The 27,842-nt window shown below is 44.2% G+C and overlaps 1 protein-coding gene across 4 annotated transcripts in view; it reads right to left on the reverse strand.

The window, feature by feature from the left end:
- The window catches only part of LOC106574706 (collagen alpha-1(XVIII) chain), a 118,947-nt gene that overhangs the window by 32,186 nt on the left and 58,919 nt on the right, over positions 1-27,842 (reverse strand). For 2 of the 4 annotated variants that reach the window (XM_045697864.1, XM_045697863.1), the window contains exon 1: positions 9,419-10,662. The exons of 1 other annotated variant lie outside the window; for it this stretch is intronic. In XM_045697864.1, the coding sequence (XP_045553820.1) occupies positions 9,419-10,445 (1,027 nt within the window). In that variant the 5' untranslated portion in view covers positions 10,446-10,662. Of the gene's footprint in view, positions 1-9,418; positions 10,663-27,842 lie in introns of those variants that run through there. One more of the 4 variants, XM_045697865.1, reaches the window with a different exon arrangement.

Below are 27,842 nucleotides of genomic sequence, written 5' to 3' on the forward strand. Positions count from 1 at the left end.
GGACCTAGTTTTGTCCCATGGAATAAATGTTGTGGATCTAAATGTTTTTCCTCATAATCCTGGACTATCGGACCACCATTTTATTACGTTTGCAATTGCAACAAATAATCTGCTCAGACCCCAACCAAGGAGCATTAAAAGTCGTGCTATAAATTCTCAGACAACCCAAAGATTCCTTGATGCCCTTCCAGACTGCCTCTGCCTACCCAAGGACGTCAGAGGACAAAAATCAGTTAACCACCTAACCGAGGAACTCAATTTAACCTTGCGCAATACCCTAGATGCAGTTGCACCCCTAAAAACTAAAAACATCTGTCATAAGAAACTAGCTCCCTGGTATACAGAAAATACACGAGCTCTGAAGCAAGCTTCCAGAAAATTGGAACGGAAATGGCGCCACACCAAACTGGAAGTCTTCCGACTAGCTTGGAAAGACAGTACCGTGCAGTATCGAAGAGCCCTTACTGCTGCTCGATCATCCTATTTTTCCAACTTAATTGAGGAAAATAAGAACAATCCGAAATTTCTTTTTGATACTGTCGCAAAGCTAACTAAAAAGCAGCCTTCGCAAATGGAGGATGGCTTTCACTTCAGCAGTAATAAATTTATGAACTTCTTTGAGGAAAAGATCATGATCATTAGAAAGCAAATTACAGACTCCTCTTTAAATCTGGGTATTCCTCCAAAGCTCCATTGTCCTGAGTCTGCACAACTCTGCCAGGACCTAGGATCAAGGGAGATACTAAAGTGTTTTAGTACTATATCTCTTGACGCAATGATGAAAATAATCATGGCCTCCAAACCCTCAAGCTGCATACTGGACCCTATTCCAACTAAACTACTGAAAGAGCTGCTTCCTGTGCTTGGCCCTCCTATGTTGAACATAATAAACGGCTCTCTATCCACCGGATGTGTACCAAGCTCACTAAAAGTGGCAGTAATAAAGCCTCTCTTGAAAAAGCCGAATCTTGATCCAGAAATTATAAAAACTATCGGCCTATATCGAATCTTCCATTCCTCTCCAAAATTTTAGAAAAAGCTGTTGCACAGCAACTGACTGCCTTCCTGAAGACAAACAATGTATACGAAACGCTTCAGTCTGGTTTTAGACCCCATCATAGCACTGAGACTGCACTTGTGAAGGTGGTAAATGACCTTTTAATGACGTCAGACCGAGGCTCTGCATCTGTCCTCGTGCTCCTAGATCTTAGTGCCGCTTTTGATACCATCGATCACCACATTCTTTTGGAGAGATTGGAAACCCAAATTGGTCTACATGGACAAGTTCTGGCCTGGTTTAGATCTTATCTGTCGGAAAGATATCAGTTTGTCTCTGTGAATGGTTTGTCCTCTGACAAATCAATTGTAAATTTCGGTGTTCCTCAAGGTTCCGTTTTAGGACCACTATTGTTTTCACTATATATTTTACCTCTTGGGGATGTCATTCGAAAACATAATGTTAAATTTCACTGCTATGCAGACGACACACAGCTGTACATTTCAATGAAACATGGTGAAGCCCCAAAATTGCCCTCGCTAGAAGCCTGTGTTTCAGACATAAAGAAGTGGATGGCTGCAAACTTTCTACTTTTAAACTCGGACAAAACAGAGATGCTTGTTCTAGGTCCCAAGAAACAAAGAGATCTTCTGTTGAATCTGACAATTAATCTGGATGGTTGTACAGTCGTCTCAAATAAAACTGTGAAGGACCTCGGCGTTACTCTGGACCCTGATCTCTCTTTTGAAGAACATATCAAGACTGTTTCAAGGACAGCTTTTTTCCATCTACGTAACATTGCAAAAATCAGAAATGTTCTGTCCAAAAATGACGCAGAAAAATTAATCCATGCTTTTGTTACTTCTAGGCTGGACTACTGCAATGCTCTACTTTCCGGCTACCCGGATAAAGCACTAAATAAACTTCAGTTAGTGCTAAATACGGCTGCTAGAATCCTGACTAGAACCAAAAAATTTGATCATATTACTCCAGTGTTAGCCTCCCTACACTGGCTTCCTGTTAAGGCAAGGGCTGATTTCAAGGTTTTACTGCTAACCTACAAAGCATTACATGGGCTTGCTCCTACCTATCTTTCCGATTTGGTCCTGCCGTACATACCTACACGTACGCTACGGTCACAAGACGCAGGCCTCCTAATTGTCCCTAGAATTTCTAAGCAAACGGCTGGAGGTAGGGCTTTCTCCTATAGAGCTCCATTTTTATGGAATGGTCTGCCTACCAATGTGAGAGACGCAGACTCAGTCTCAACCTTTAAGTCTTTACTGAAGACTTATCTCTTCAGTAGGTCCTATGATTAAGTATAGTCTGGCCCAGGAGTGTGAAGGTGAACGGAAAGGCTGGAGCAACGAACCGCCCTTGCTGTCTCTGCCTTGCCGGTTCCCCTCTTTCCACTGGGATTCTCTGCCTCTAACCCTTTTACAGAGGCTGAGTCACTGGCCTACTGGTGTTCTTCCATGCCGTCCATGGGAGGGGTGCGTCACTTGAGTGGGTTGAGTCACTGACGTGGTCTTCCTGTCTGGGTTGGCGCCCCCCCCCTTGGGTTGTGCCATGGCGGAGATCGTTGTGGGCTATACTCGGCCTTGTCTTAGGACGGTAAGTTGGTGGTTGGAGACATCCCTCTAGTGGTGTGGGGGCTGTGCTTTGGCAAAGTGGGTGGGGTTATATCCTGCCTGTTTGGCCCTGTCCGGGGTATCATCGGATGGGGCCACAGTGTCTTCTGATCCCTCCTGTCTCAGCCTCCAGTATTTATGCTGCAGTAGTTTATGTGTCGGGGGCTAGGGTCAGTCTGTTACATCTGGAGTATTTCTCTTGTCTTATCCGGTGTCCTGTGTGTATTTAAATATGCTCTCTCTAATTCTCTCTTTCTCTCTTTCTGTCTTTCTCTCGGAGGACCTGAGCCCTAGGACCATGCCTCAGGACTACCTGGTATGATGACTCCTTGCTGTCCCCAGTCCACCTGGCCGTGCTGCTGCTCCAGTTTCAACTGTTCTGCCTGCGGCTATGGAACCCTGACCTGTTCACCGGACGTGCTTGTTGCACCCTCGACAACTACTATGATTATTATTATTTGACCATGCTGGTCATTTATGAACATTTTAACATTTTAACATTTTGACCATGTTCTGTTTTAATATCCACCCTGCACAGCCAGAAGAGGACTGGCCACCCCTCATAGCCTGGTTCCTCTCTAGGTTTCTTCCTAGGTTTTTGGCCTTTCTAGGGAGTTTTTCCTAGGGAGTTTTTCCTAGCCACCGTGCTTCTTTCACATGCTTTGCTTGCTGTTTGGGGTTTTAGGCTGGGTTTCTGTACAGCACTTTGAGAATATCAGCTGATGTACGAAGGGCTATATAAAAATAAATTTGATTTGATTTGATTTGAACTACAGTCCGTCTAGTTACCTCATGTCTGAGTTTCACTCTGTTTTAAATAAACTTAGGTATGTCACAGTGAACAATAAAAAAAGTTAAAAGAACGCTACCTCGTTGTAAAAGTCTTCATTGCCTCGAGACCGTGCTGAAGAAATGGTGCTGTTCTCTTCGTCTGAAAACTGTAATAAGTAATTGTTTGGGAAAATGAGAAGGCCTACTAACTGTGTGCAAAGAGCAACAGAAAACTATTTTCCTAATTCAATGATGCATCAGAGAGACCCAGAGGCCGAACACCAAACAACTGTTTATTTAAAACTCCAGGTTCCAAGATGACAGTGCCAAAAAGTACTGTACAGACATAAGAATGTACTTTAATTACAATAATGTAAGTAGCCGGGGGCCTCCCGAGAGGCGCAGTGGTCTAAGGCTTGCTGTGCCACTAGAGATCCTGGTTCGAGTCCAGGCTCTGTCGTAGCCGGCCGAGACCGGGAGACCCATGGGGCGGTGCACAATTGGCCCAGTGTCGTCCGTGTTAGGGGAGGGTTTGGCCGGCAGGGATGTCCTTGTACCATCGCGCACTAGCGACTCCTGTGGCGGGCCGGGCACAATGCACGCTGACACGGTCGCCAGGTGCACGGTGTTTCCTCCGACACATCGGTGCGGCTGGCTTCCGGGTTAAGCAGGCATCGTGTCAAGAAGCAACCCTTGGCAGGGTTGTGTTTCAGAGGACGCACGGCTCCTGACCTTCGCCTCTCCCGAGTCCGTACGGGAGTTGCAGCAATGGGACAAGACTGTAACTACCAAATGGATACCACGAAATTGGGGAGAAAAAGGGGTAAAAAAAATAAATATATAAATGTAAGTAGCTAAAAGTCATCATCATTGTTGGTGCTAACTTGCAATGCTTGTTACAAGTGGTGACTAGCCCATCAAAGACCATTGGAACAGGCTGTAATGTGAAACACTGATCTTACTGTACCAGAAACAGACAGATGTCAGCTGGTGTTTGAGATATAGAGTATCTAACTCCACTTTTCATCCTCTCCAAGGACCCCCCTGTTAGAAAGTCTAAATGGTCCAACCTCTCCAGCTGTGACACATCCCAGGGGACCAGACCAACTGGACCTGGAGAGCTACAGAATGGGGAGCAGTGCCAGAACTGAAAGCCCATCAGTTAACACTTCAGAGTGAGGCAACACAGCTGTGACATCTATGGCATTTCCACTGTTCCCAGGTCAGCCCTTAATCCGTATTTGGCCAAACCCCAGCTATGGTCAGTTAAAGATGTCTGACGATGGAACAGGAAACAAGAAAGCAGAGCACTCCACAAAGATGACATCACTAAATCCAACCTTGTACATTGGCTAAATTGGCTGAAAGTCAGAAAAGCCCCATTCTGCTATTCAAGCTAATGGTTGGATTGGTCATACATAACATAACATTTGGCGCCACAGCTGCTAGGTTTTCTCTGGCAAGGGCCCATCTTTCAATTTTTTTTACCCATACTTGGAATCCTCTGGGAATTCAACTGTCTGCAGTGATCTGAGTTGGTATACTGTAGAGCAATGGTTTGTCTACCTACATACCTATAATATCCATTTACATAACAGATATGACAGAAATCAAGACTTGTTTATGACGAAACATGATCCACTGCATGATAACATCAACGCGGGCAACAAGAACGCTATACCACCCACTTGTTTCCCAGTGAACCAACGTGAACCTTCACATGTAATGAACTGGTAAATCCCCGACACAAACGACTCTCTCTTTCTCTTTGTTTTGCTCTTTACTCTTCTTCACATGGATGACTGGACGTTTCATTGACTCATTTCGACCCTTTACATCCAACTGTCACTGACATACTGTGTAAAAATGTGGGTGCGACCCATGACCCCTCGTGGAGATTCAGTGCCCCGGTCTGGTCCGAATCAGACAGCTCCTTGTTGGAAGGGGGCACGCAGACACCCTCACCCTTTCTCCCAAACCAGAGAGCACAATGGCCACACTCTTCCCCAGAGCAGATCATTTTCCATGAATCTACCACCCCCAGCCACGCACCCCATACTGTCCATAACAGCACCAGTGTGGATGAGATGAATCCATTGTTCAGACTGCAGTGGTTTGCTCTGCTGAGAAGGCATCATCCACTCCTCCTAGAAACATTCTACATTCCAATCCTCATGCTCACTGATTTCAGACATTGATTGAGTCCCAGAAATACTAGAATGCAGCATGGAGGCTGTGTAATATAAAGATGGCAATGAAAGGAAGCTGGCGAATCTCGATAAGGGTCGGATTGATTGTCGCCCACCAAGCCGAATTCCATTGGTACAGATAGTGGCGTGAAAATGCTTTGTAGATTGACAGAGACAAGATGGTTGACCCTCTTCAGCCAGATAGTTGAGTCAAATCTTAAGATGGCTGTTTGTAATTGTTTGTTTCCATCCTTCTACCTATAGGTCCATCATCAGCCTACCCATCAACCCATGCATCCCTTCATCCATCTCCACCTTTCATGCTAATAGGACAAACTTAGTGAACTCAGTAAAACAGGATATTGGAAAATAAAAAGGCACAACAGTGGTAGAGAGGCCTAAGGGACAGTCCCCATAAAACAGACTAACGTCAACTCCACAACAAAACAGGGACTTTCCATTTAAACTCCCATCTCAAATGACAAGTGAACTCAAGTAAACAAAGGAAAGAGTGCACTGTGAGTGTGTGTGTGTGTGTGTTTGATTCAGTGTGTATGTACAAGTCTAGGAATGCACCCCAGAAGAGAACGACATGCTGACAAGCACGATGCTGTTCCATAGCTTTGCTTGGCAAACAGAAGCACCAAGTAAATCACAAATGAACATGTGCTGAAGTAATTTATCTTGTCGTGCAAAAACACGACGAGTGCAAACTATGGAAACAAACAATATTAGGAAACAGTCATGTCTCATATTGACCTATTCTGTCATGTATTACAACTAAAGGAAAACAGTGACATATATGTATACTACTACACTGCTATGCATTTCTTTCAAATGAGCCTTCCAAAAATAGTGGCTTTACAGCCTAACCCCTATTTTATAGGTTTCACGCCCTGACCTTAGAGAGCCTTTTCATTTCTCTATTTGGTTAGGTCAGGGTGTGATTTGTGTGGGCATTCTAGTTTTTTTATTTCTTTGTTGGCCAGGTATGGTTCCCAATCAGAGGCAGCTGTCTATCGTTGTCTCTGATTGGGGATCATACTTAGGCAGCCTTTTTTCCCACCTTAGTTTGTGGGATCTTGTTTTTGGTACTGTGCTGTATGCCCTACTGAACGTTACGTTTTCGTTTGTTTTTGTTTCGGTGTTCATTTAATAAATTTAAGATGTACGCATACCACGCTGCACCTTGGTCCAATCCTTCCATCGACGAGCGTAACAGAAGATCCCACCACAAACGGACCAAGCAGTGTGGCCAGGAGGAGCAGACATCCTGGACATGGGAGGATATCTTGGACGGAAAGGGATCCTGGACGTGGGAGGAGATCCAGGCAGGAATGGATCGCCTTCCATGGGAGCAGACGGAGGCAGCGAGGGAGGATCAACGGCGACTCCGAAGTTCACGACCACGACGGAAGCCCGAGAGGCAGCCCCAAACATTTTTTTTTTGGGGGGGGCACACGGGGTGGTTGGCGGAGCCAGGTTTCAGACCAGAGCCAACTCCCTGCACTCGCTTTAAGGAGCGTGTGACCAGTCAGACACCATGTTTTGCGGAGATAGGCAATGTGTCTCCAGTGCGCATCCACAGCCCGGTGCGTTCTGTGCCAGCTCCTCGCACTTGCCATGCGAAAGTGAGCATCCAGCCAGAACGGGTTGTGCCGGCTCAGCGCTCCTGGTCTCCAGTACGCCTCCTCGGTCCAGGATATCCTGCGCCAGCTCTACGCACTGTGTCGCCAGTGCGCCTTCACAGCCCAGTGCATCCTGTGCCAGCGCCCCGCACTTGCCGGGTTAAAGTGAGTATCCAGCCAGGATGGGTTGTGCCAGCTATACGCTCCAGACCTCCAGTGCGCCTCCATGGTCCAGTATATCCTGCACCAGTTCTACGCGCCAGGTCTCCAGTGTGCCTCCACAGCCCAGTACGTCCTGTGCCTGCTCCTCGCACTCTTCCTGAAGTGCGTGTCACCAGTCTGGTGCCACCTGTCCCGGCTCCACACACCAGGCCTCCAGTGCGCCTTCACAGTCCAGAGCTTCCGGCGACAGTTCCCAGTCCAGAGCTTCCGGCAACAGTTCCCAGTCAGGAACCTCCTGAGACGGCTTACAGTCCGGAACCTCCTGAGACGGATTACAGTCCAGAACCTCCTGAGACGGCTTACAGTCCGGAAGCTCCTGAGACGGCTTACAGTCTGGAACCTCCGGAGACGGTCCGCGGTCCGGAACCTCCGGAGATGGTCCGCGGTCCGGAGCCTCCGGCGACGGTCGGCGGTCCGGAACCTCCAGCGACGGTCAGGGCGACGGTCGGCAGTCCGGAGCCTCCGGCGACAGTCCGGAGTTTCTGGCAACGACCCACGGTCCGGGCTTTCCGGCGACGATACACGGTCCGGTTCCTCCGAAGATGGCGATGGCGGATCCGCGAGCGGAGCTGGGTCTACGTCCCGCACCGGAGCCGCCACCGAGGCTAGATGCCCACCCGGACCCTCCCCTATAGAGTCAGGTTTTGCGGCCGGAGTCCGCACCTTTGGGGGGGGGGGTACTGTCACGCCCTGACCTTAGAGAGCCTTTTCATTTCTCTATTTGGTTAGGTCAGGGTGTGATTTGGGTGAGCATTCTAATTTTCTATTTCTTTGTTGGCCGGGTATGGTTCCCAATCAGAGGCAGCTGTCTGTCGTTGTCTCTGATTGGGGATCATACTTAGGCAGCCTTTTTTCCCACCTTAGTTTGTGGGATCTTGTTTTTGGTACTGTGCTGTATGCCCTACTGAACGTTACGTTTTCGTTTGTATTTGTTTTTGTTTCGGTGTTCATTTAATAAATTTAAGATGTACGCATACCACGCTGCACCTTGGTCCAATCCTTCCATCGACGAGCGTAACAATAGGACTATGGTTTATGATAACTTTTCAACTTTATCTAAACTCCTACCCTACTTGGTAAAAGTAAAGTTAACACGGACAATAAAAAACATTTTCAATAACATGCTAAGAAACCTGAGCACTTACAAATCCCCATGGGGAAACAGCTGTGTGATAAATATGGCTTGATGCGTTTTATGTGCTGTGACTCTGAACTCAGACAATCAATTCTCCCGTGCATACTCAGCAGGGAATGATTGAGCTGCCATAGCCTGCCAAGCTAAAGCCGAGGTAGCTCTTATAGAAGTCTTCCTGTCCCTTTGTGGGGCCGAACCCTGGAGAACAGATTCTAAACATTGTGCATTTTCCACTTCTCCATATGCTTCTTTACTGCATCACATGAATCACACGTCCACCCTACAATACGAGCATATCTGAACACTCATAAACGCTGCATTGGGAAGAATGCAGGAAAATAATTTTCCACTGTCGGAAAACGACATGCTGTAGCATGATTTTGTCCTATGCTTCATGTATATTTCATGGGTTGTCTCCACTCTATGCAGACAAAACATTATTATTAACGTTAACATTCATACACAACATGCAAATTCTCCCAGGTTGGTGGTCTACAGTGGCGGTCAGTCATGCTTGTGTTCATGTCACACTTCTGAGCACGTGCAGTGGAGTATGATTGACCCCAAAACAAGGTACAATCATCAGCAGTCCCTGACTGAAAGTCCACACCGCCGCCAAGCATTTTGAAGTCGCTCAAATGTGAGGATAACACGTCTCTATGCTGCTTCACAAAGGTGTGTTAAACACACGTGCGCATGCACACACACACACACACACACACACACACACACACACACACGCACACACACACACACACACACACACACACACACAGCTGTCATGACCAGACAACCGGATTCAAAATGTATCTCCAAACAGGATACATTCTAACCCGCGGTTTTACCTTTCCGATTACTAACTGACACGCATGGCGGACACCGCAACCCCGCCTCCTGATCCCTGTCGGGCAGCAAATTACACTCTACAGGAAGTCGCCCGTCATCCAGGGCTGGCCAGCAGCTGTCTTGCAGGACTTGGCAGAAGCTGCAGCAGGGCAGAAGGGGAACCTTGGCGAGCACCTGGCCAGGCAGCGGGCACCTGGGCACCAGGAGGAGGCAGAGGAACCATTCAGCTCCATGGTGGCACCCCGCCTTGGCCAGCCACGCCCACTCTCTCAGGGCCATGCCAACCTCCTCCACAGAGGTGTGGTTCAGGAAGTTGGGCAGCGAGAAATGCTTCGACCCCCTTGATATGCAGATCGGCCAATCAGAGGGCACGAGGTGGCAGGTTCCATTATGGTCATGAGAGGTGATGTCAGAGAGGTTGGTCTTTGGTTCGCCCTGTTTCACCCCCTCAACCCCTGTGAGGTCATCCTCCACCATCCCTGTTAGGTTAGTGGGGAGAACCAAGCTTTCCCTTTCTCCAAGCCCTGACCCCGAACCTGAGCCGGTCCCTGAACCTACACCAGACTCAGCCCCCGATCCAAACCCAGACCCTACACCAGATGCTGAACCAGACCCGGATCCTGAACCCGTCTCAGACCCAGATCCTTCCTTAGACCCAGACCCAGATCCTTCCCCAGACCCAGATCCTTCCTTAGACCCAGACCCAGATCCTTCCCCAGACCCAGACTCCTCCTTATTAACCGTCTGTGTGGTAGGGCTCGCCACTCCTCCGTCAGTCCAAGTGGTTGGGGTCACGTCCCACGTCTGCACAAACTTACGGATCCCATCAGCCACGTTGATGATTTCTTCCCCAACCCCTGCCAGGTTCTCCTCACCTCTCTTGGGCTGTCCTCCTTCCTTGCCCAGCGACGGAGCCTTCGTTGGAGCTTGGGTAGTAGGATCAGGGTCCTTGTTCCAGAACCAAGCATCCAGACGACCTGCGCTGAGAGCCAGGAGAAGTCCCAACCACAACGTCATCTTAGACATCCCGCTCCTTCAACCAACCGTCACCCAGAACCTCCTGGTCTGAGAGTATAGATTCCACAACAAACACTGGATCCAACAAGCACTGAGTTCTGTCTGTGTTCTTACTGTTCCTCCACCTACTAGCCGGCTAGTCAACAGTCACTCAAGCCCCCTCTGTCCATAAGGCACACTGTTAGCATGCACACACACACTGACCCTCCCTCTAGCACAGCTCACTATTTCACTCCATGCACCGGCCCACTGCAGAATCATCACACACACACACACACACACACACACACAGGGAAATCCACATGAGGAGGCGGGGTTACAGTGCTGGAGAGGGGCTTCATTGGTAAATATGAATTTCTCCCTCACATTCTGGCCCCTCGCTCCTGTTGCTAGGTTGATGAGTGGGTCCCCTCAGACATACAGTCCTCAATGAAGAGAACATGCACACTGACACACACACACAGACAGAAGACACACCACACCACACACACACACACCACACACACACTCCCCCCCTAGAAGGAAAATCTCTGGGTTGTTTGATAGGGAACACTAAACAGTCTCTGCTGACTGGTTGATATTCAAATGAAGTAGTTCAATCAATGTTCCCAAAATAAAATAAAAAGAGTCCACAGCTCCAAGAATAATGTTGTGATTACTCCTCATTGTCTACGGAACACTACTCCAGTCAGAAAGTGTGTTACAGTTAATTAACTATCAATAAGTTGGCGGTATTGTGAGAAGAGCTTTCTTGAGGAAGGTTTGACTCATACAACCCTAATACTCCCCCTGGGCTGAAAAGGGACTGAAGGGAGAGAGAGAGAGAGAGAGAGAGAGAGAGAGAGAGAGAGAGAGAGAGAGAGAGAGACAGAGACAGAGACAGAGAGGGAGGGAGGGAGGCCTATTCACTAGGTTCATATGGCCACCACTACCATTTCAAATGTGAATAGGTTGGTGAACTCCATCATCTACTCACAGCTCTTGTAAAAATATATTACATAACTGGCCATACCTTTGAGGTCATTCACTATTTTACAGCTGTGTGAGTGAGTGAGAGAGAGAGAGAGAGAGAGAGAGAGAGAGAGAGAGAGAGAGACCGACCGACCGACCGACCGAGACAGAGCGAGGGAAGAACAAAACGATGGAGAACAGCTGATAGTGGAGAGGTTCAGCAGGAGCGTATCTGATTCAATAGAGTTTTTAAGCTCTCGGCCCCCAGGGGCCAAACGGCCAGCCCATAGCCTCATCTGAGAAAAACTTGCAGTAATTGCCCCGCTCCATGGTTCCCACAGCCTGGCTCAGTCCTGGGTGCCCCCGATGCCCAGTTACCCCGTCCCTGTCCGCCTTCACTATCCAGCTGTTGCACATTCCTCCTGACACAGACAGACCTCCCACAACCCTGCTACACCCCTCCTAAACCCATAATACACACCTAATGCACCCCAACCAAATGACTGATGGACTCCTAGAGAAGCACTGATATCTCATTCTGCTGGAAAGGTTACACACACACACACACACACACACACACACACACACACACACACACTTGTCTCTCTCGTCCTTCCGCATGAGCATATGCATGTGATTACTGTAGGTTGTTATGGTACAGTTGGACTGGTTTGAACTGGTGTGATGATAACTGTAGGTTGTTGTTATGGTTCAGTTGGACTGGTTTGAACTGGTGTGATGATAACTGTAGGTTGTTATGGTTCAGTTGGACTGGTTTGAACTGGTGTGATGATAACTGTAGGTTGTTATGGTTCAGTTGGACTGGTTTGAACTGGTGTGATGATAACTGTAGGTTGTTATGGTTCAGTTAGACTGGTTTGAACTGGTGTGATGATAACTGTAGGTTGTTGTTATGGTTCAGTTGGACTGGTTTGAACTGGTGTGATGATAACTGTAGGTTGTTGTTATGGTTCAGTTGGACTGGTTTGACCTGGTGTGATGATAACTCTAGGTTGTTATGGTTTAGATGGACTGGTTTGAACTGGTGTGATGATAACTGTAGGTTGTTATGGTTCAGTTGGACTGGTTTGAACTGGTGTGATGATAACTGTAGGTTGTTGTTATGGTTCAGTTGGACTGGTTTGAACTGGTGTGATGATAACTGTAGGTTGTTATGGTTCAGTTGGACTGGTTTGAGCTGGTGTGATGATAACTGTAGGTTGTTATGGTTCAGTTGGACTGGTTTGAACTGGTGTGATGATAACTGTAGGTTGTTATGGTACAGTTGGACTGGTTTGAACTGGTGTGATGATAACTGTAGGTTGTTATGGTTCAGTTGGACTGGTTTGAACTGGTGTGATGATAACTGTAGGTTGTTATGGTTCAGTTGGACTGGTTTGAACTGGTGTGATGATAACTGTAGGTTGTTGTTATGGTTCAGTTGGACTGGTTTGAACTGGTGTGATGATAACTGTAGGTTGTTGTTATGGTTCAGTTGGACTGGTTTGACCTGGTGTGATGATAACTCTAGGTTGTTATGGTTCAGATGGACTGGTTTGAACTGGTGTGATGATAACTGTAGGTTGTTATGGTTCAGTTGGACTGGTTTGAACTGGTGTGATGATAACTGTAGGTTGTTGTTATGGTTCAGTTGGACTGGTTTGAACTGGTGTGATGATAACTGTAGGTTGTTATGGTTCAGTTGGACTGGTTTGAACTGGTGTGATGATAACTGTAGGGTTGTTATGGTACAGTTGGACTGGTTTGAACTGGTGTGATGATAACTGTAGGTTGTTATGGTTCAGTTGGACTGGTTTGAACTGGTGTGATGATAACTGTAGGTTGTTGTTATGGTTCAGTTGGACTGGTTTGAACTGGTGTGATGATAACTGTAGGTTGTTATGGTACAGTTGGACTGGTTTGAACTGGTGTGATGATAACTGTAGGTTGTTGTTATGGTTCAGTTGGACTGGTTTGAACTGGTGTGATGATAACTGTAGGTTGTTATGGTTCAGTTGGACTGGTTTGACCTGGTGTGATGATAACTGTAGGTTGTTGTTATGGTTCAGTTGGACTGGTTTGAACTGGTGTGATGATAACTGTAGGTTGTTGTTATGGTACAGTTGGACTGGTTTGAACTGGTGTGATGATAACTGTAGGTTGTTATGGTACAGTTGGACTGGTTTGAACTGGTGTGATGATAACTGTAGGTTGTTGTTATGGTTCAGTTGGACTGGTTTGAACTGGTGTGATGATAACTGTAGGTTGTTATGGTTCAGTTGGACTGGTTTGAACTGGTGTGATGATAACTGTAGGTTGTTATGGTACAGTTGGACTGGTTTGAACTGGTGTGATGATAACTGTAGGTTGTTGTTATGGTTCAGTTGGACTGGTTTGAACTGGTGTGATGATAACTGTAGGTTGTTATGGTACAGTTGGACTGGTTTGAACTGGTGTGATGATAACTGTAGGTTGTTATGGTACAGTTGGACTGGTTTGAGCTGGTGTGATGATAACTGTAGGTTGTTATGGTACAGTTGGACTGGTTTGAACTGGTGTGATGATAACTGTAGGTTGTTATGGTTCAGTTTGACTGGTTTGAACTGGTGTGATGATAACTGTAGGTTGTTATGGTTCAGTTGGACTGGTTTGAACTGGTGTGATGATAACTGTAGGTTGTTGTTATGGTTCAGTTGGACTGGTTTGAACTGGTGTGATGATAACTGTAGGTTGTTGTTATGGTTCAGTTGGACTGGTTTGAACTGGTGTGATGATAACTGTAGGTTGTTATGGTTCAGTTGGACTGGTTTGAACTGGTGTGATGATAACTGTAGGTTGTTATGGTACAGTTGGACTGGTTTGAACTGGTGTGATGATAACTGTAGGTTGTTATGGTTCAGTTGGACTGGTTTGAACTGGTGTGATGATAACTGTAGGTTGTTATGGTTCAGTTGGACTGGTTTGAACTGGTGTGATGATAACTGTAGGTTGTTATGGTACAGTTGGACTGGTTTGAACTGGTGTGATGATAACTGTAGGTTGTTATGGTTCAGTTGGACTGGTTTGAACTGGTGTGATGATAACTGTAGGTTGTTATGGTTCAATTGGACTGGTTTGAACTGGTGTGATGATAACTGTAGGTTGTTATGGTTCAGTTGGACTGGTTTGAACTGGTGTGATGATAACTGTAGGTTGTTATGGTACAGTTGGACTGGTTTGAACTGGTGTGATGATAACTGTAGGTTGTTATGGTTCAGTTGGACTGGTTTGAACTGGTGTGATGATAACTGTAGGTTGTTATGGTACAGTTGGACTGGTTTGAACTGGTGTGATGATAACTGTAGGTTGTTGTTATGGTTCAGTTGGACTGGTTTGAACTGGTGTGATGATAACTGTAGGTTGTTATGGTTCAGTTGGACTGGTTTGAACTGGTGTGATGATAACTGTAGGTTGTTATGGTTCAGTTGGACTGGTTTGAACTGGTGTGATGATAACTGTAGGTTGTTGTTATGGTTCAGTTGGACTGGTTTGAACTGGTGTGATGATAACTGTAGGTTGTTATGGTTCAGTTGGACTGGTTTGAACTGGTGTGATGATAACTGTAGGTTGTTGTTATGGTTCAGTTGGACTGGTTTGAACTGGTGTGATGATAACTGTAGGTTGTTGTTATGGTTCAGTTGGACTGGTTTGAACTGGTGTGATGATAACTGTAGGGTTGTTATGGTTCAGTTGGACTGGTTTGAACTGGTGTGATGATAACTGTAGGTTGTTGTTATGGTTCAGTTGGACTGGTTTGAACTGGTGTGATGATAACTGTAGGTAGTTATGGTTCAGTTGGACTGGTTTGAACTGGTGTGATGATAACTGTAGGTTGTTGTTATGGTTCAGTTGGACTGGTTTGAACTGGTGTGATGATAACTGTAGGTTGTTATGGTTCAGTTGGACTGGTTTGAACTGGTGTGATGATAACTGTAGGTGTTGTTATGGTTCAGTTGGACTGGTTTGAACTGGTGTGATGATAACTGTAGGGTTGTTATGGTACAGTTGGACTGGTTTGAACTGGTGTGATGATAACTGTAGGTTGTTATGGTACAGTTGGACTGGTTTGAACTGGTGTGATGATAACTGTAGGGTTGTTATGGTTCAGTTGGACTGGTTTGAACTGGTGTGATGATAACTGTAGGTTGTTATGGTTCAGTTGGACTGGTTTGAACTGGTGTGATGATAACTGTAGGTTGTTATGGTTCAGTTGGACTGGTTTGAACTGGTGTGATGATAACTGTAGTGTTGTTATGGTTCAGTTGGACTGGTTTGAACTGGTGTGATGATAACTGTAGGTTGTTGTTATGGTACAGTTGGACTGGTTTGAACTGGTGTGATGATAACTGTAGTGTTGTTATGGTTCAGTTGGACTGGTTTGAACTGGTGTGATGATAACTGTAGGTTGTTATGGTTCAGTTGGACTGGTTTGAACTGGTGTGATGATAACTGTAGGTTGTTATGGTTCAGTTGGACTGGTTTGAACTGGTGTGATGATAACTGTAGGTTGTTGTTATGGTTCAGTTGGACTGGTTTGAACTGGTGTGATGATAACTGTAGGTGTTGTTATGGTTCAGTTGGACTGGTTTGAACTGGTGTGATGATAACTGTAGGTTGTTGTTATGGTTCAGTTGGACTGGTTTGAACTGGTGTGATGATAACTGTAGGTTGTTATGGTTCAGTTGGACTGGTTTGAACTGGTGTGATGATAACTGTAGGTGTTGTTATGGTTCAGTTGGACTGGTTTGAACTGGTGTGATGATAACTGTAGGTTGTTATGGTTCAGTTGGACTGGTTTGAACTGGTGTGATGATAACTGTAGGTTGTTATGGTTCAGTTGGACTGGTTTGAACTGGTGTGATGATAACTGTAGGTGTTGTTATGGTTCAGTTGGACTGGTTTGAACTGGTGTGATGATAACTGTAGGTTGTTATGGTTCAGTTGGACTGGTTTGAACTGGTGTGATGATAACTGTAGGTTGTTATGGTTCAGTTGGACTGGTTTGAACTGGTGTGATGATAACTGTAGGTTGTTATGGTTCAGTTGGACTGGTTTGAACTGGTGTGATGATAACTGTAGGTTGTTATGGTTCAGTTGGACTGGTTTGAACTGGTGTGATGATAACTGTAGGTTGTTGTTATGGTTCAGTTGGACTGGTTTGAACTGGTGTGATGATAACTGTAGGTTGTTATGGTTCAGTTGGACTGGTTTGAACTGGTGTGATGATAACTGTAGGTTGTTGTTATGGTTCAGTTGGACTGGTTTGAACTGGTGTGATGATAACTGTAGTGTTGTTATGGTTCAGTTGGACTGGTTTGAACTGGTGTGATGATAACTGTAGGTTGTTATGGTTCAGTTGGACTGGTTTGAACTGGTGTGATGATAACTGTAGGTTGTTGTTATGGTTCAGTTGGACTGGTTTGAACTGGTGTGATGATAACTGTAGGTTGTTATGGTTCAGTTGGACTGGTTTGAACTGGTGTGATGATAACTGTAGGTTGTTATGGTTCAGTTGGACTGGTTTGAACTGGTGTGATGATAACTGTAGGTTGTTATGGTTCAGTTGGACTGGTTTGAACTGGTGTGATGATAACTGTAGGTTGTTATGGTTCAGTTGGACTGGTTTGAACTGGTGTGATGATAACTGTAGGGTTGTTATGGTTCAGTTGGACTGGTTTGAACTGGTGTGATGATAACTGTAGGTTGTTATGGTTCAGTTGGACTGGTTTGAACTGGTGTGATGATAACTGTAGGTTGTTGTTATGGTTCAGTTGGACTGGTTTGAACTGGTGTGATGATAACTGTAGGTGTTGTTATGGTTCAGTTGGACTGGTTTGAACTGGTGTGATGATAACTGTAGGTTGTTATGGTTCAGTTGGACTGGTTTGAACTGGTGTGATGATAACTGTAGGTTGTTGTTATGGTTCAGTTGGACTGGTTTGAACTGGTGTGATGATAACTGTAGGTTGTTATGGTTCAGTTGGACTGGTTTGAACTGGTGTGATGATAACTGTAGGTTGTTGTTATGGTTCAGTTGGACTGGTTTGAACTGGTGTGATGATAACTGTAGGGTTGTTATGGTTCAGTTGGACTGGTTTGAACTGGTGTGATGATAACTGTAGGTTGTTGTTATGGTTCAGTTGGACTGGTTTGAACTGGTGTGATGATAACTGTAGGTTGTTATGGTTCAGTTGGACTGGTTTGAACTGGTGTGATGATAACTGTAGGTTGTTGTTATGGTTCAGTTGGACTGGTTTGAACTGGTGTGATGATAACTGTAGGTTGTTATGGTTCAGTTGGACTGGTTTGAACTGGTGTGATGATAACTGTAGGTTGTTATGGTTCAGTTGGACTGGTTTGAACTGGTGTGATGATAACTGTAGGTTGTTATGGTTCAGTTGGACTGGTTTGAACTGGTGTGATGATAACTGTAGGTTGTTATGGTTCAGTTGGACTGGTTTGAACTGGTGTGATGATAACTGTAGGTTGTTATGGTTCAGTTGGACTGGTTTGAACTGGTGTGATGATAACTGTAGGTTGTTATGGTTCAGTTGGACTGGTTTGAACTGGTGTGATGATAACTGTAGGTTGTTGTTATGGTTCAGTTGGACTGGTTTGAACTGGTGTGATGATAACTGTAGGTTGTTGTTATGGTTCAGTTGGACTGGTTTGAACTGGTGTGATGATAACTGTAGGTTGTTATGGTTCAGTTGGACTGGTTTGAACTGGTGTGATGATAACTGTAGTTGTTGTTATGGTTCAGTTGGACTGGTTTGAACTGGTGTGATGATAACTGTAGGTTGTTGTTATGGTTCAGTTGGACTGGTTTGAACTGGTGTGATGATAACTGTAGGTTGTTATGGTTCAGTTGGACTGGTTTGAACTGGTGTGATGATAACTGTAGGTTGTTGTTATGGTTCAGTTGGACTGGTTTGAACTGGTGTGATGATAACTGTAGTTGTTGTTATGGTTCAGTTGGACTGGTTTGAACTGGTGTGATGATAACTGTAGGTTGTTGTGGTTCAGTTGGACTGGTTTGAACTGGTGTGATGATAACTGTAGGTTGTTGTTATGGTTCAGTTGGACTGGTTTGAACTGGTGTGATGATAACTGTAGGTTGTTATGGTTCAGTTGGACTGGTTTGAACTGGTGTGATGATAACTGTAGGTGTTGTTATGGTTCAGTTGGACTGGTTTGAACTGGTGTGATGATAACTGTAGGGTTGTTATGGTTCAGTTGGACTGGTTTGAACTGGTGTGATGATAACTGTAGGTTGTTGTTATGGTTCAGTTGGACTGGTTTGAACTGGTGTGATGATAACTGTAGGTTGTTGTTATGGTTCAGTTGGACTGGTTTGAACTGGTGTGATGATAACTGTAGGTTGTTATGGTTCAGTTGGACTGGTTTGAACTGGTGTGATGATAACTGTAGGTTGTTGTTATGGTTCAGTTGGACTGGTTTGAACTGGTGTGATGATAACTGTAGGGTTGTTATGGTTCAGTTGGACTGGTTTGAACTGGTGTGATGATAACTGTAGGTTGTTATGGTTCAGTTGGACTGGTTTGAACTGGTGTGATGATAACTGTAGGTTGTTGTTATGGTTCAGTTGGACTGGTTTGAACTGGTGTGATGATAACTGTAGGTTGTTATGGTTCAGTTGGACTGGTTTGAACTGGTGTGATGATAACTGTAGGTGTTGTTATGGTTCAGTTGGACTGGTTTGAACTGGTGTGATGATAACTGTAGGTTGTTATGGTTCAGTTGGACTGGTTTGAACTGGTGTGATGATAACTGTAGGTTGTTGTGGTTCCAGTTGGACTGGTTTGAACTGGTGTGATGATAACTGTAGTGTTGTTATGGTTCAGTTGGACTGGTTTGAACTGGTGTGATGATAACTGTAGGTTGTTATGGTTCAGTTGGACTGGTTTGAACTGGTGTGATGATAACTGTAGGGTTGTTATGGTTCAGTTGGACTGGTTTGAACTGGTGTGATGATAACTGTAGGTTGTTATGGTTCAGTTGGACTGGTTTGAACTGGTGTGATGATAACTGTAGGTTGTTGTTATGGTTCAGTTGGACTGGTTTGAACTGGTGTGATGATAACTGTAGGTTGTTATGGTTCAGTTGGACTGGTTTGAACTGGTGTGATGATAACTGTAGGTTGTTATGGTACAGTTGGACTGGTTTGAACTGGTGTGATGATAACTGTAGGTTGTTGTTATGGTTCAGTTGGACTGGTTTGAACTGGTGTGATGATAACTGTAGGTTGTTATGGTTCAGTTGGACTGGTTTGAACTGGTGTGATGATAACTGTAGGTTGTTATGGTTCAGTTGGACTGGTTTGAACTGGTGTGATGATAACTGTAGGTTGTTGTTATGGTTCAGTTGGACTGGTTTGAACTGGTGTGATGATAACTGTAGGTTGTTATGGTTCAGTTGGACTGGTTTGAACTGGTGTGATGATAACTGTAGGTTGTTGTTATGGTTCAGTTGGACTGGTTTGAACTGGTGTGATGATAACTGTAGTTGTTGTTATGGTTCAGTTGGACTGGTTTGAACTGGTGTGATGATAACTGTAGTGTTGTTATGGTTCAGTTGGACTGGTTTGAACTGGTGTGATGATAACTGTAGGTTGTGTTATGGTTCAGTTGGACTGGTTTGAACTGGTGTGATGATAACTGTAGTGTTGTTATGGTTCAGTTGGACTGGTTTGAACTGGTGTGATGATAACTGTAGGGTTGTTATGGTTCAGTTGGACTGGTTTGAACTGGTGTGATGATAACTGTAGGTTGTTATGGTTCAGTTGGACTGGTTTGAACTGGTGTGATGATAACTGTAGGTTGTTATGGTTCAGTTGGACTGGTTTGAACTGGTGTGATGATAACTGTAGGTTGTTATGGTTCAGTTGGACTGGTTTGAACTGGTGTGATGATAACTGTAGGTTGTTATGGTTCAGTTGGACTGGTTTGAACTGGTGTGATGATAACTGTAGGTTGTTATGGTTCAGTTGGACTGGTTTGAACTGGTGTGATGATAACTGTAGGTTGTTATGGTTCAGTTGGACTGGTTTGAACTGGTGTGATGATAACTGTAGGGTTGTTATGGTTCAGTTGGACTGGTTTGAACTGGTGTGATGATAACTGTAGGTTGTTATGGTTCAGTTGGACTGGTTTGAACTGGTGTGATGATAACTGTAGGTTGTTATGGTTCAGTTGGACTGGTTTGAACTGGTGTGATGATAACTGTAGGTTGTTGTTATGGTTCAGTTGGACTGGTTTGAACTGGTGTGATGATAACTGTAGGGTTGTTATGGTTCAGTTGGACTGGTTTGAACTGGTGTGATGATAACTGTAGGTTGTTGTTATGGTTCAGTTGGACTGGTTTGAACTGGTGTGATGATAACTGTAGGTTGTTGTTATGGTTCAGTTGGACTGGTTTGAACTGGTGTGATGATAACTGTAGGTTGTTATGGTTCAGTTGGACTGGTTTGAACTGGTGTGATGATAACTGTAGGTTGTTGTTATGGTTCAGTTGGACTGGTTTGAACTGGTGTGATGATAACTGTAGGTTGTTATGGTTCAGTTGGACTGGTTTGAACTGGTGTGATGATAACTGTAGGTTGTTGTTATGGTTCAGTTGGACTGGTTTGAACTGGTGTGATGATAACTGTAGGTTGTTATGGTTCAGTTGGACTGGTTTGAACTGGTGTGATGATAACTGTAGGTTGTTATGGTTCAGTTGGACTGGTTTGAACTGGTGTGATGATAACTGTAGGTTGTTGTTATGGTTCAGTTGGACTGGTTTGAACTGGTGTGATGATAACTGTAGGTTGTTATGGTTCAGTTGGACTGGTTTGAACTGGTGTGATGATAACTGTAGGTTGTTATGGTTCAGTTGGACTGGTTTGAACTGGTGTGATGATAACTGTAGGGTGTTGTTATGGTTCAGTTGGACTGGTTTGAACTGGTGTGATGATAACTGTAGGTTGTTATGGTTCAGTTGGACTGGTTTGAACTGGTGTGATGATAACTGTAGGTTGTTGTTATGGTTCAGTTGGACTGGTTTGAACTGGTGTGATGATAACTGTAGGTGTTGTTATGGTTCAGTTGGACTGGTTTGAACTGGTGTGATGATAACTGTAGGTTGTTATGGTTCAGTTGGACTGGTTTGAACTGGTGTGATGATAACTGTAGGTTGTTGTTATGGTTCAGTTGGACTGGTTTGAACTGGTGTGATGATAACTGTAGGTTGTTATGGTTCAGTTGGACTGGTTTGAACTGGTGTGATGATAACTGTAGGTTGTTGTTATGGTTCAGTTGGACTGGTTTGAACTGGTGTGATGATAACTGTAGGTGTTGTTATGGTTCAGTTGGACTGGTTTGAACTGGTGTGATGATAACTGTAGGTGTTGTTATGGTTCAGTTGGACTGGTTTGAACTGGTGTGATGATAACTGTAGGTTGTTATGGTTCAGTTGGACTGGTTTGAACTGGTGTGATGATAACTGTAGGTTGTTATGGTTCAGTTGGACTGGTTTGAACTGGTGTGATGATAACTGTAGTTGTTGTTATGGTTCAGTTGGACTGGTTTGAACTGGTGTGATGATAACTGTAGGGTTGTTATGGTTCAGTTGGACTGGTTTGAACTGGTGTGATGATAACTGTAGGTTGTTGTTATGGTTCAGTTGGACTGGTTTGAACTGGTGTGATGATAACTGTAGGTTGTTATGGTTCAGTTGGACTGGTTTGAACTGGTGTGATGATAACTGTAGGTTGTTGTTATGGTTCAGTTGGACTGGTTTGAACTGGTGTGATGATAACTGTAGGTTGTTATGGTTCAGTTGGACTGGTTTGAACTGGTGTGATGATAACTGTAGGTTGTTGTTATGGTTCAGTTGGACTGGTTTGAACTGGTGTGATGATAACTGTAGGTTGTTATGGTTCAGTTGGACTGGTTTGAACTGGTGTGATGATAACTGTAGGTTGTTGTTATGGTTCAGTTGGACTGGTTTGAACTGGTGTGATGATAACTGTAGGTTGTTATGGTTCAGTTGGACTGGTTTGAACTGGTGTGATGATAACTGTAGGTTGTTGTTATGGTTCAGTTGGACTGGTTTGAACTGGTGTGATGATAACTGTAGGTTGTTATGGTTCAGTTGGACTGGTTTGAACTGGTGTGATGATAACTGTAGGTTGTTATGGTTCAGTTGGACTGGTTTGAACTGGTGTGATGATAACTGTAGGGTTGTTATGGTTCAGTTGGACTGGTTTGAACTGGTGTGATGATAACTGTAGGTTGTTATGGTTCAGTTGGACTGGTTTGAACTGGTGTGATGATAACTGTAGGTGTTGTTATGGTTCAGTTGGACTGGTTTGAACTGGTGTGATGATAACTGTAGGTGTTGTTATGGTTCAGTTGGACTGGTTTGAACTGGTGTGATGATAACTGTAGGTTGTTGTTATGGTTCAGTTGGACTGGTTTGAACTGGTGTGATGATAACTGTAGGTTGTTATGGTTCAGTTGGACTGGTTTGAACTGGTGTGATGATAACTGTAGGTTGTTGTTATGGTTCAGTTGGACTGGTTTGAACTGGTGTGATGATAACTGTAGGTTGTTATGGTTCAGTTGGACTGGTTTGAACTGGTGTGATGATAACTGTAGGTTGTTATGGTTCAGTTGGACTGGTTTGAACTGGTGTGATGATAACTGTAGGTTGTTATGGTTCAGTTGGACTGGTTTGAACTGGTGTGATGATAACTGTAGGTTGTTATGGTTCAGTTGGACTGGTTTGAACTGGTGTGATGATAACTGTAGGTTGTTATGGTTCAGTTGGACTGGTTTGAACTGGTGTGATGATAACTGTAGGTTGTTATGGTTCAGTTGGACTGGTTTGAACTGGTGTGATGATAACTGTAGGTTGTTATGGTTCAGTTGGACTGGTTTGAACTGGTGTGATGATAACTGTAGGTGTTGTTATGGTTCAGTTGGACTGGTTTGAACTGGTGTGATGATAACTGTAGGTTGTTATGGTTCAGTTGGACTGGTTTGAACTGGTGTGATGATAACTGTAGGTGTTGTTATGGTTCAGTTGGACTGGTTTGAACTGGTGTGATGATAACTGTAGGGTTGTTATGGTTCAGTTGGACTGGTTTGAACTGGTGTGATGATAACTGTAGGTTGTTATGGTTCAGTTGGACTGGTTTGAACTGGTGTGATGATAACTGTAGGTTGTTGTTATGGTTCAGTTGGACTGGTTTGAACTGGTGTGATGATAACTGTAGGTTGTTATGGTTCAGTTGGACTGGTTTGAACTGGTGTGATGATAACTGTAGGGTTGTTATGGTTCAGTTGGACTGGTTTGAACTGGTGTGATGATAACTGTAGGTTGTTATGGTTCAGTTGGACTGGTTTGAACTGGTGTGATGATAACTGTAGGTTGTTATGGTTCAGTTGGACTGGTTTGAACTGGTGTGATGATAACTGTAGTGTTGTTATGGTTCAGTTGGACTGGTTTGAACTGGTGTGATGATAACTGTAGGTTGTTATGGTTCAGTTGGACTGGTTTGAACTGGTGTGATGATAACTGTAGGTTGTTATGGTTCAGTTGGACTGGTTTGAACTGGTGTGATGATAACTGTAGGGTTGTTATGGTTCAGTTGGACTGGTTTGAACTGGTGTGATGATAACTGTAGGGTTGTTATGGTTCAGTTGGACTGGTTTGAACTGGTGTGATGATAACTGTAGGTTGTTGTTATGGTTCAGTTGGACTGGTTTGAACTGGTGTGATGATAACTGTAGGTGTTGTTATGGTTCAGTTGGACTGGTTTGAACTGGTGTGATGATAACTGTAGGTTGTTAATGGTTCAGTTGGACTGGTTTGAACTGGTGTGATGATAACTGTAGGTTGTTGTTATGGTTCAGTTGGACTGGTTTGAACTGGTGTGATGATAACTGTAGGTTGTTATGGTTCAGTTGGACTGGTTTGAACTGGTGTGATGATAACTGTAGGTTGTTGTTATGGTTCAGTTGGACTGGTTTGAACTGGTGTGATGATAACTGTAGGTTGTTATGGTTCAGTTGGACTGGTTTGAACTGGTGTGATGATAACTGTAGGTTGTTATGGTTCAGTTGGACTGGTTTGAACTGGTGTGATGATAACTGTAGGTTGTTGTGGTTCAGTTGGACTGGTTTGAACTGGTGTGATGATAACTGTAGGTTGTTATGGTTCAGTTGGACTGGTTTGAACTGGTGTGATGATAACTGTAGGTTGTTATGGTTCAGTTGGACTGGTTTGAACTGGTGTGATGATAACTGTAGGTTGTTATGGTTCAGTTGGACTGGTTTGAACTGGTGTGATGATAACTGTAGGTTGTTATGGTTCAGTTGGACTGGTTTGAACTGGTGTGATGATAACTGTAGGTTGTTGTTATGGTTCAGTTGGACTGGTTTGAACTGGTGTGATGATAACTGTAGGTTGTTGTTATGGTTCAGTTGGACTGGTTTGAACTGGTGTGATGATAACTGTAGGGTTGTTATGGTTCAGTTGGACTGGTTTGAACTGGTGTGATGATAACTGTAGGTTGTTGTTATGGTTCAGTTGGACTGGTTTGAACTGGTGTGATGATAACTGTAGGTTGTTATGGTTCAGTTGGACTGGTTTGAACTGGTGTGATGATAACTGTAGGTTGTTATGGTTCAGTTGGACTGGTTTGAACTGGTGTGATGATAACTGTAGGTTGTTGTTATGGTTCAGTTGGACTGGTTTGAACTGGTGTGATGATAACTGTAGTTGTTGTTATGGTTCAGTTGGACTGGTTTGAACTGGTGTGATGATAACTGTAGGTTGTTATGGTTCAGTTGGACTGGTTTGAACTGGTGTGATGATAACTGTAGGTTGTTGTTATGGTTCAGTTGGACTGGTTTGAACTGGTGTGATGATAACTGTAGGTTGTTATGGTTCAGTTGGACTGGTTTGAACTGGTGTGATGATAACTGTAGGTTGTTGTTGGTTCAGTTGGACTGGTTTGAACTGGTGTGATGATAACTGTAGGTTGTTGTTATGGTTCAGTTGGACTGGTTTGAACTGGTGTGATGATAACTGTAGGTTGTTATGGTTCAGTTGGACTGGTTTGAACTGGTGTGATGATAACTGTAGGTGTTGTTGTGGTTCAGTTGGACTGGTTTGAACTGGTGTGATGATAACTGTAGGTTGTTATGGTTCAGTTGGACTGGTTTGAACTGGTGTGATGATAACTGTAGGTTGTTATGGTTCAGTTGGACTGGTTTGAACTGGTGTGATGATAACTGTAGGTTGTTATGGTTCAGTTGGACTGGTTTGAACTGGTGTGATGATAACTGTAGGTTGTTATGGTTCAGTTGGACTGGTTTGAACTGGTGTGATGATAACTGTAGGTTGTTGTTATGGTTCAGTTGGACTGGTTTGAACTGGTGTGATGATAACTGTAGGTTGTTATGGTTCAGTTGGACTGGTTTGAACTGGTGTGATGATAACTGTAGGGTTGTTATGGTTCAGTTGGACTGGTTTGAACTGGTGTGATGATAACTGTAGGTTGTTATGGTTCAGTTGGACTGGTTTGAACTGGTGTGATGATAACTGTAGGTTGTTGTTATGGTTCAGTTGGACTGGTTTGAACTGGTGTGATGATAACTGTAGGTTGTTATGGTTCAGTTGGACTGGTTTGAACTGGTGTGATGATAACTGTAGGTTGTTATGGTTCAGTTGGACTGGTTTGAACTGGTGTGATGATAACTGTAGGTTGTTATGGTTCAGTTGGACTGGTTTGAACTGGTGTGATGATAACTGTAGGTTGTTGTGGTTCAGTTGGACTGGTTTGAACTGGTGTGATGATAACTGTAGGTTGTTATGGTACAGTTGGACTGGTTTGAACTGGTGTGATGATAACTGTAGGTTGTTATGGTTCAGTTGGACTGGTTTGAACTGGTGTGATGATAACTGTAGGTTGTTGTTATGGTTCAGTTGGACTGGTTTGAACTGGTGTGATGATAACTGTAGGTTGTTATGGTTCAGTTGGACTGGTTTGAACTGGTGTGATGATAACTGTAGGGTTGTTATGGTTCAGTTGGACTGGTTTGAACTGGTGTGATGATAACTGTAGGTTGTTATGGTTCAGTTGGACTGGTTTGAACTGGTGTGATGATAACTGTAGGTGTTGTTATGGTTCAGTTGGACTGGTTTGAACTGGTGTGATGATAACTGTAGGTTGTTATGGTTCAGTTGGACTGGTTTGAACTGGTGTGATGATAACTGTAGGGTTGTTATGGTTCAGTTGGACTGGTTTGAACTGGTGTGATGATAACTGTAGGTTGTTATGGTTCAGTTGGACTGGTTTGAACTGGTGTGATGATAACTGTAGGTTGTTGTGGTTCAGTTGGACTGGTTTGAACTGGTGTGATGATAACTGTAGGTTGTTATGGTTCAGTTGGACTGGTTTGAACTGGTGTGATGATAACTGTAGGTTGTTGTGGTTCAGTTGGACTGGTTTGAACTGGTGTGATGATAACTGTAGGTTGTTGTGGTACAGTTGGACTGGTTTGAACTGGTGTGATGATAACTGTAGGTTGTTATGGTTCAGTTGGACTGGTTTGAACTGGTGTGATGATAACTGTAGGTGTTGTTATGGTTCAGTTGGACTGGTTTGAACTGGTGTGATGATAACTGTAGGTTGTTATGGTTCAGTTGGACTGGTTTGAACTGGTGTGATGATAACTGTAGGTTGTTATGGTTTCAGTTGGACTGGTTTGAACTGGTGTGATGATAACTGTAGGTTGTTGTTATGGTTCAGTTGGACTGGTTTGAACTGGTGTGATGATAACTGTAGGTTGTTATGGTTCAGTTGGACTGGTTTGAACTGGTGTGATGATAACTGTAGGTTGTTATGGTTCAGTTGGACTGGTTTGAACTGGTGTGATGATAACTGTAGGTTGTTATGGTTCAATTGGACTGGTTTGAACTGGTGTGATGATAACTGTAGGTTGTTATGGTTCAGTTGGACTGGTTTGAACTGGTGTGATGATAACTGTAGTGTTGTTATGGTTCAGTTGGACTGGTTTGAACTGGTGTGATGATAACTGTAGGTTGTTATGGTTCAGTTGGACTGGTTTGAACTGGTGTGATGATAACTGTAGGTTGTTATGGTTCAGTTGGACTGGTTTGAACTGGTGTGATGATAACTGTAGGTTGTTGTTATGGTTCAGTTGGACTGGTTTGAACTGGTGTGATGATAACTGTAGGTTGTTATGGTTCAGTTGGACTGGTTTGAACTGGTGTGATGATAACTGTAGGTTGTTATGGTTCAGTTGGACTGGTTTGAACTGGTGTGATGATAACTGTAGTGTTGTTATGGTACAGTTGGACTGGTTTGAACTGGTGTGATGA

Source organism: Salmo salar, chromosome ssa16 (assembly GCF_905237065.1).
Source record: "Salmo salar chromosome ssa16, Ssal_v3.1, whole genome shotgun sequence".
Lineage (NCBI taxonomy): Eukaryota > Metazoa > Chordata > Actinopteri > Salmoniformes > Salmonidae > Salmo > Salmo salar.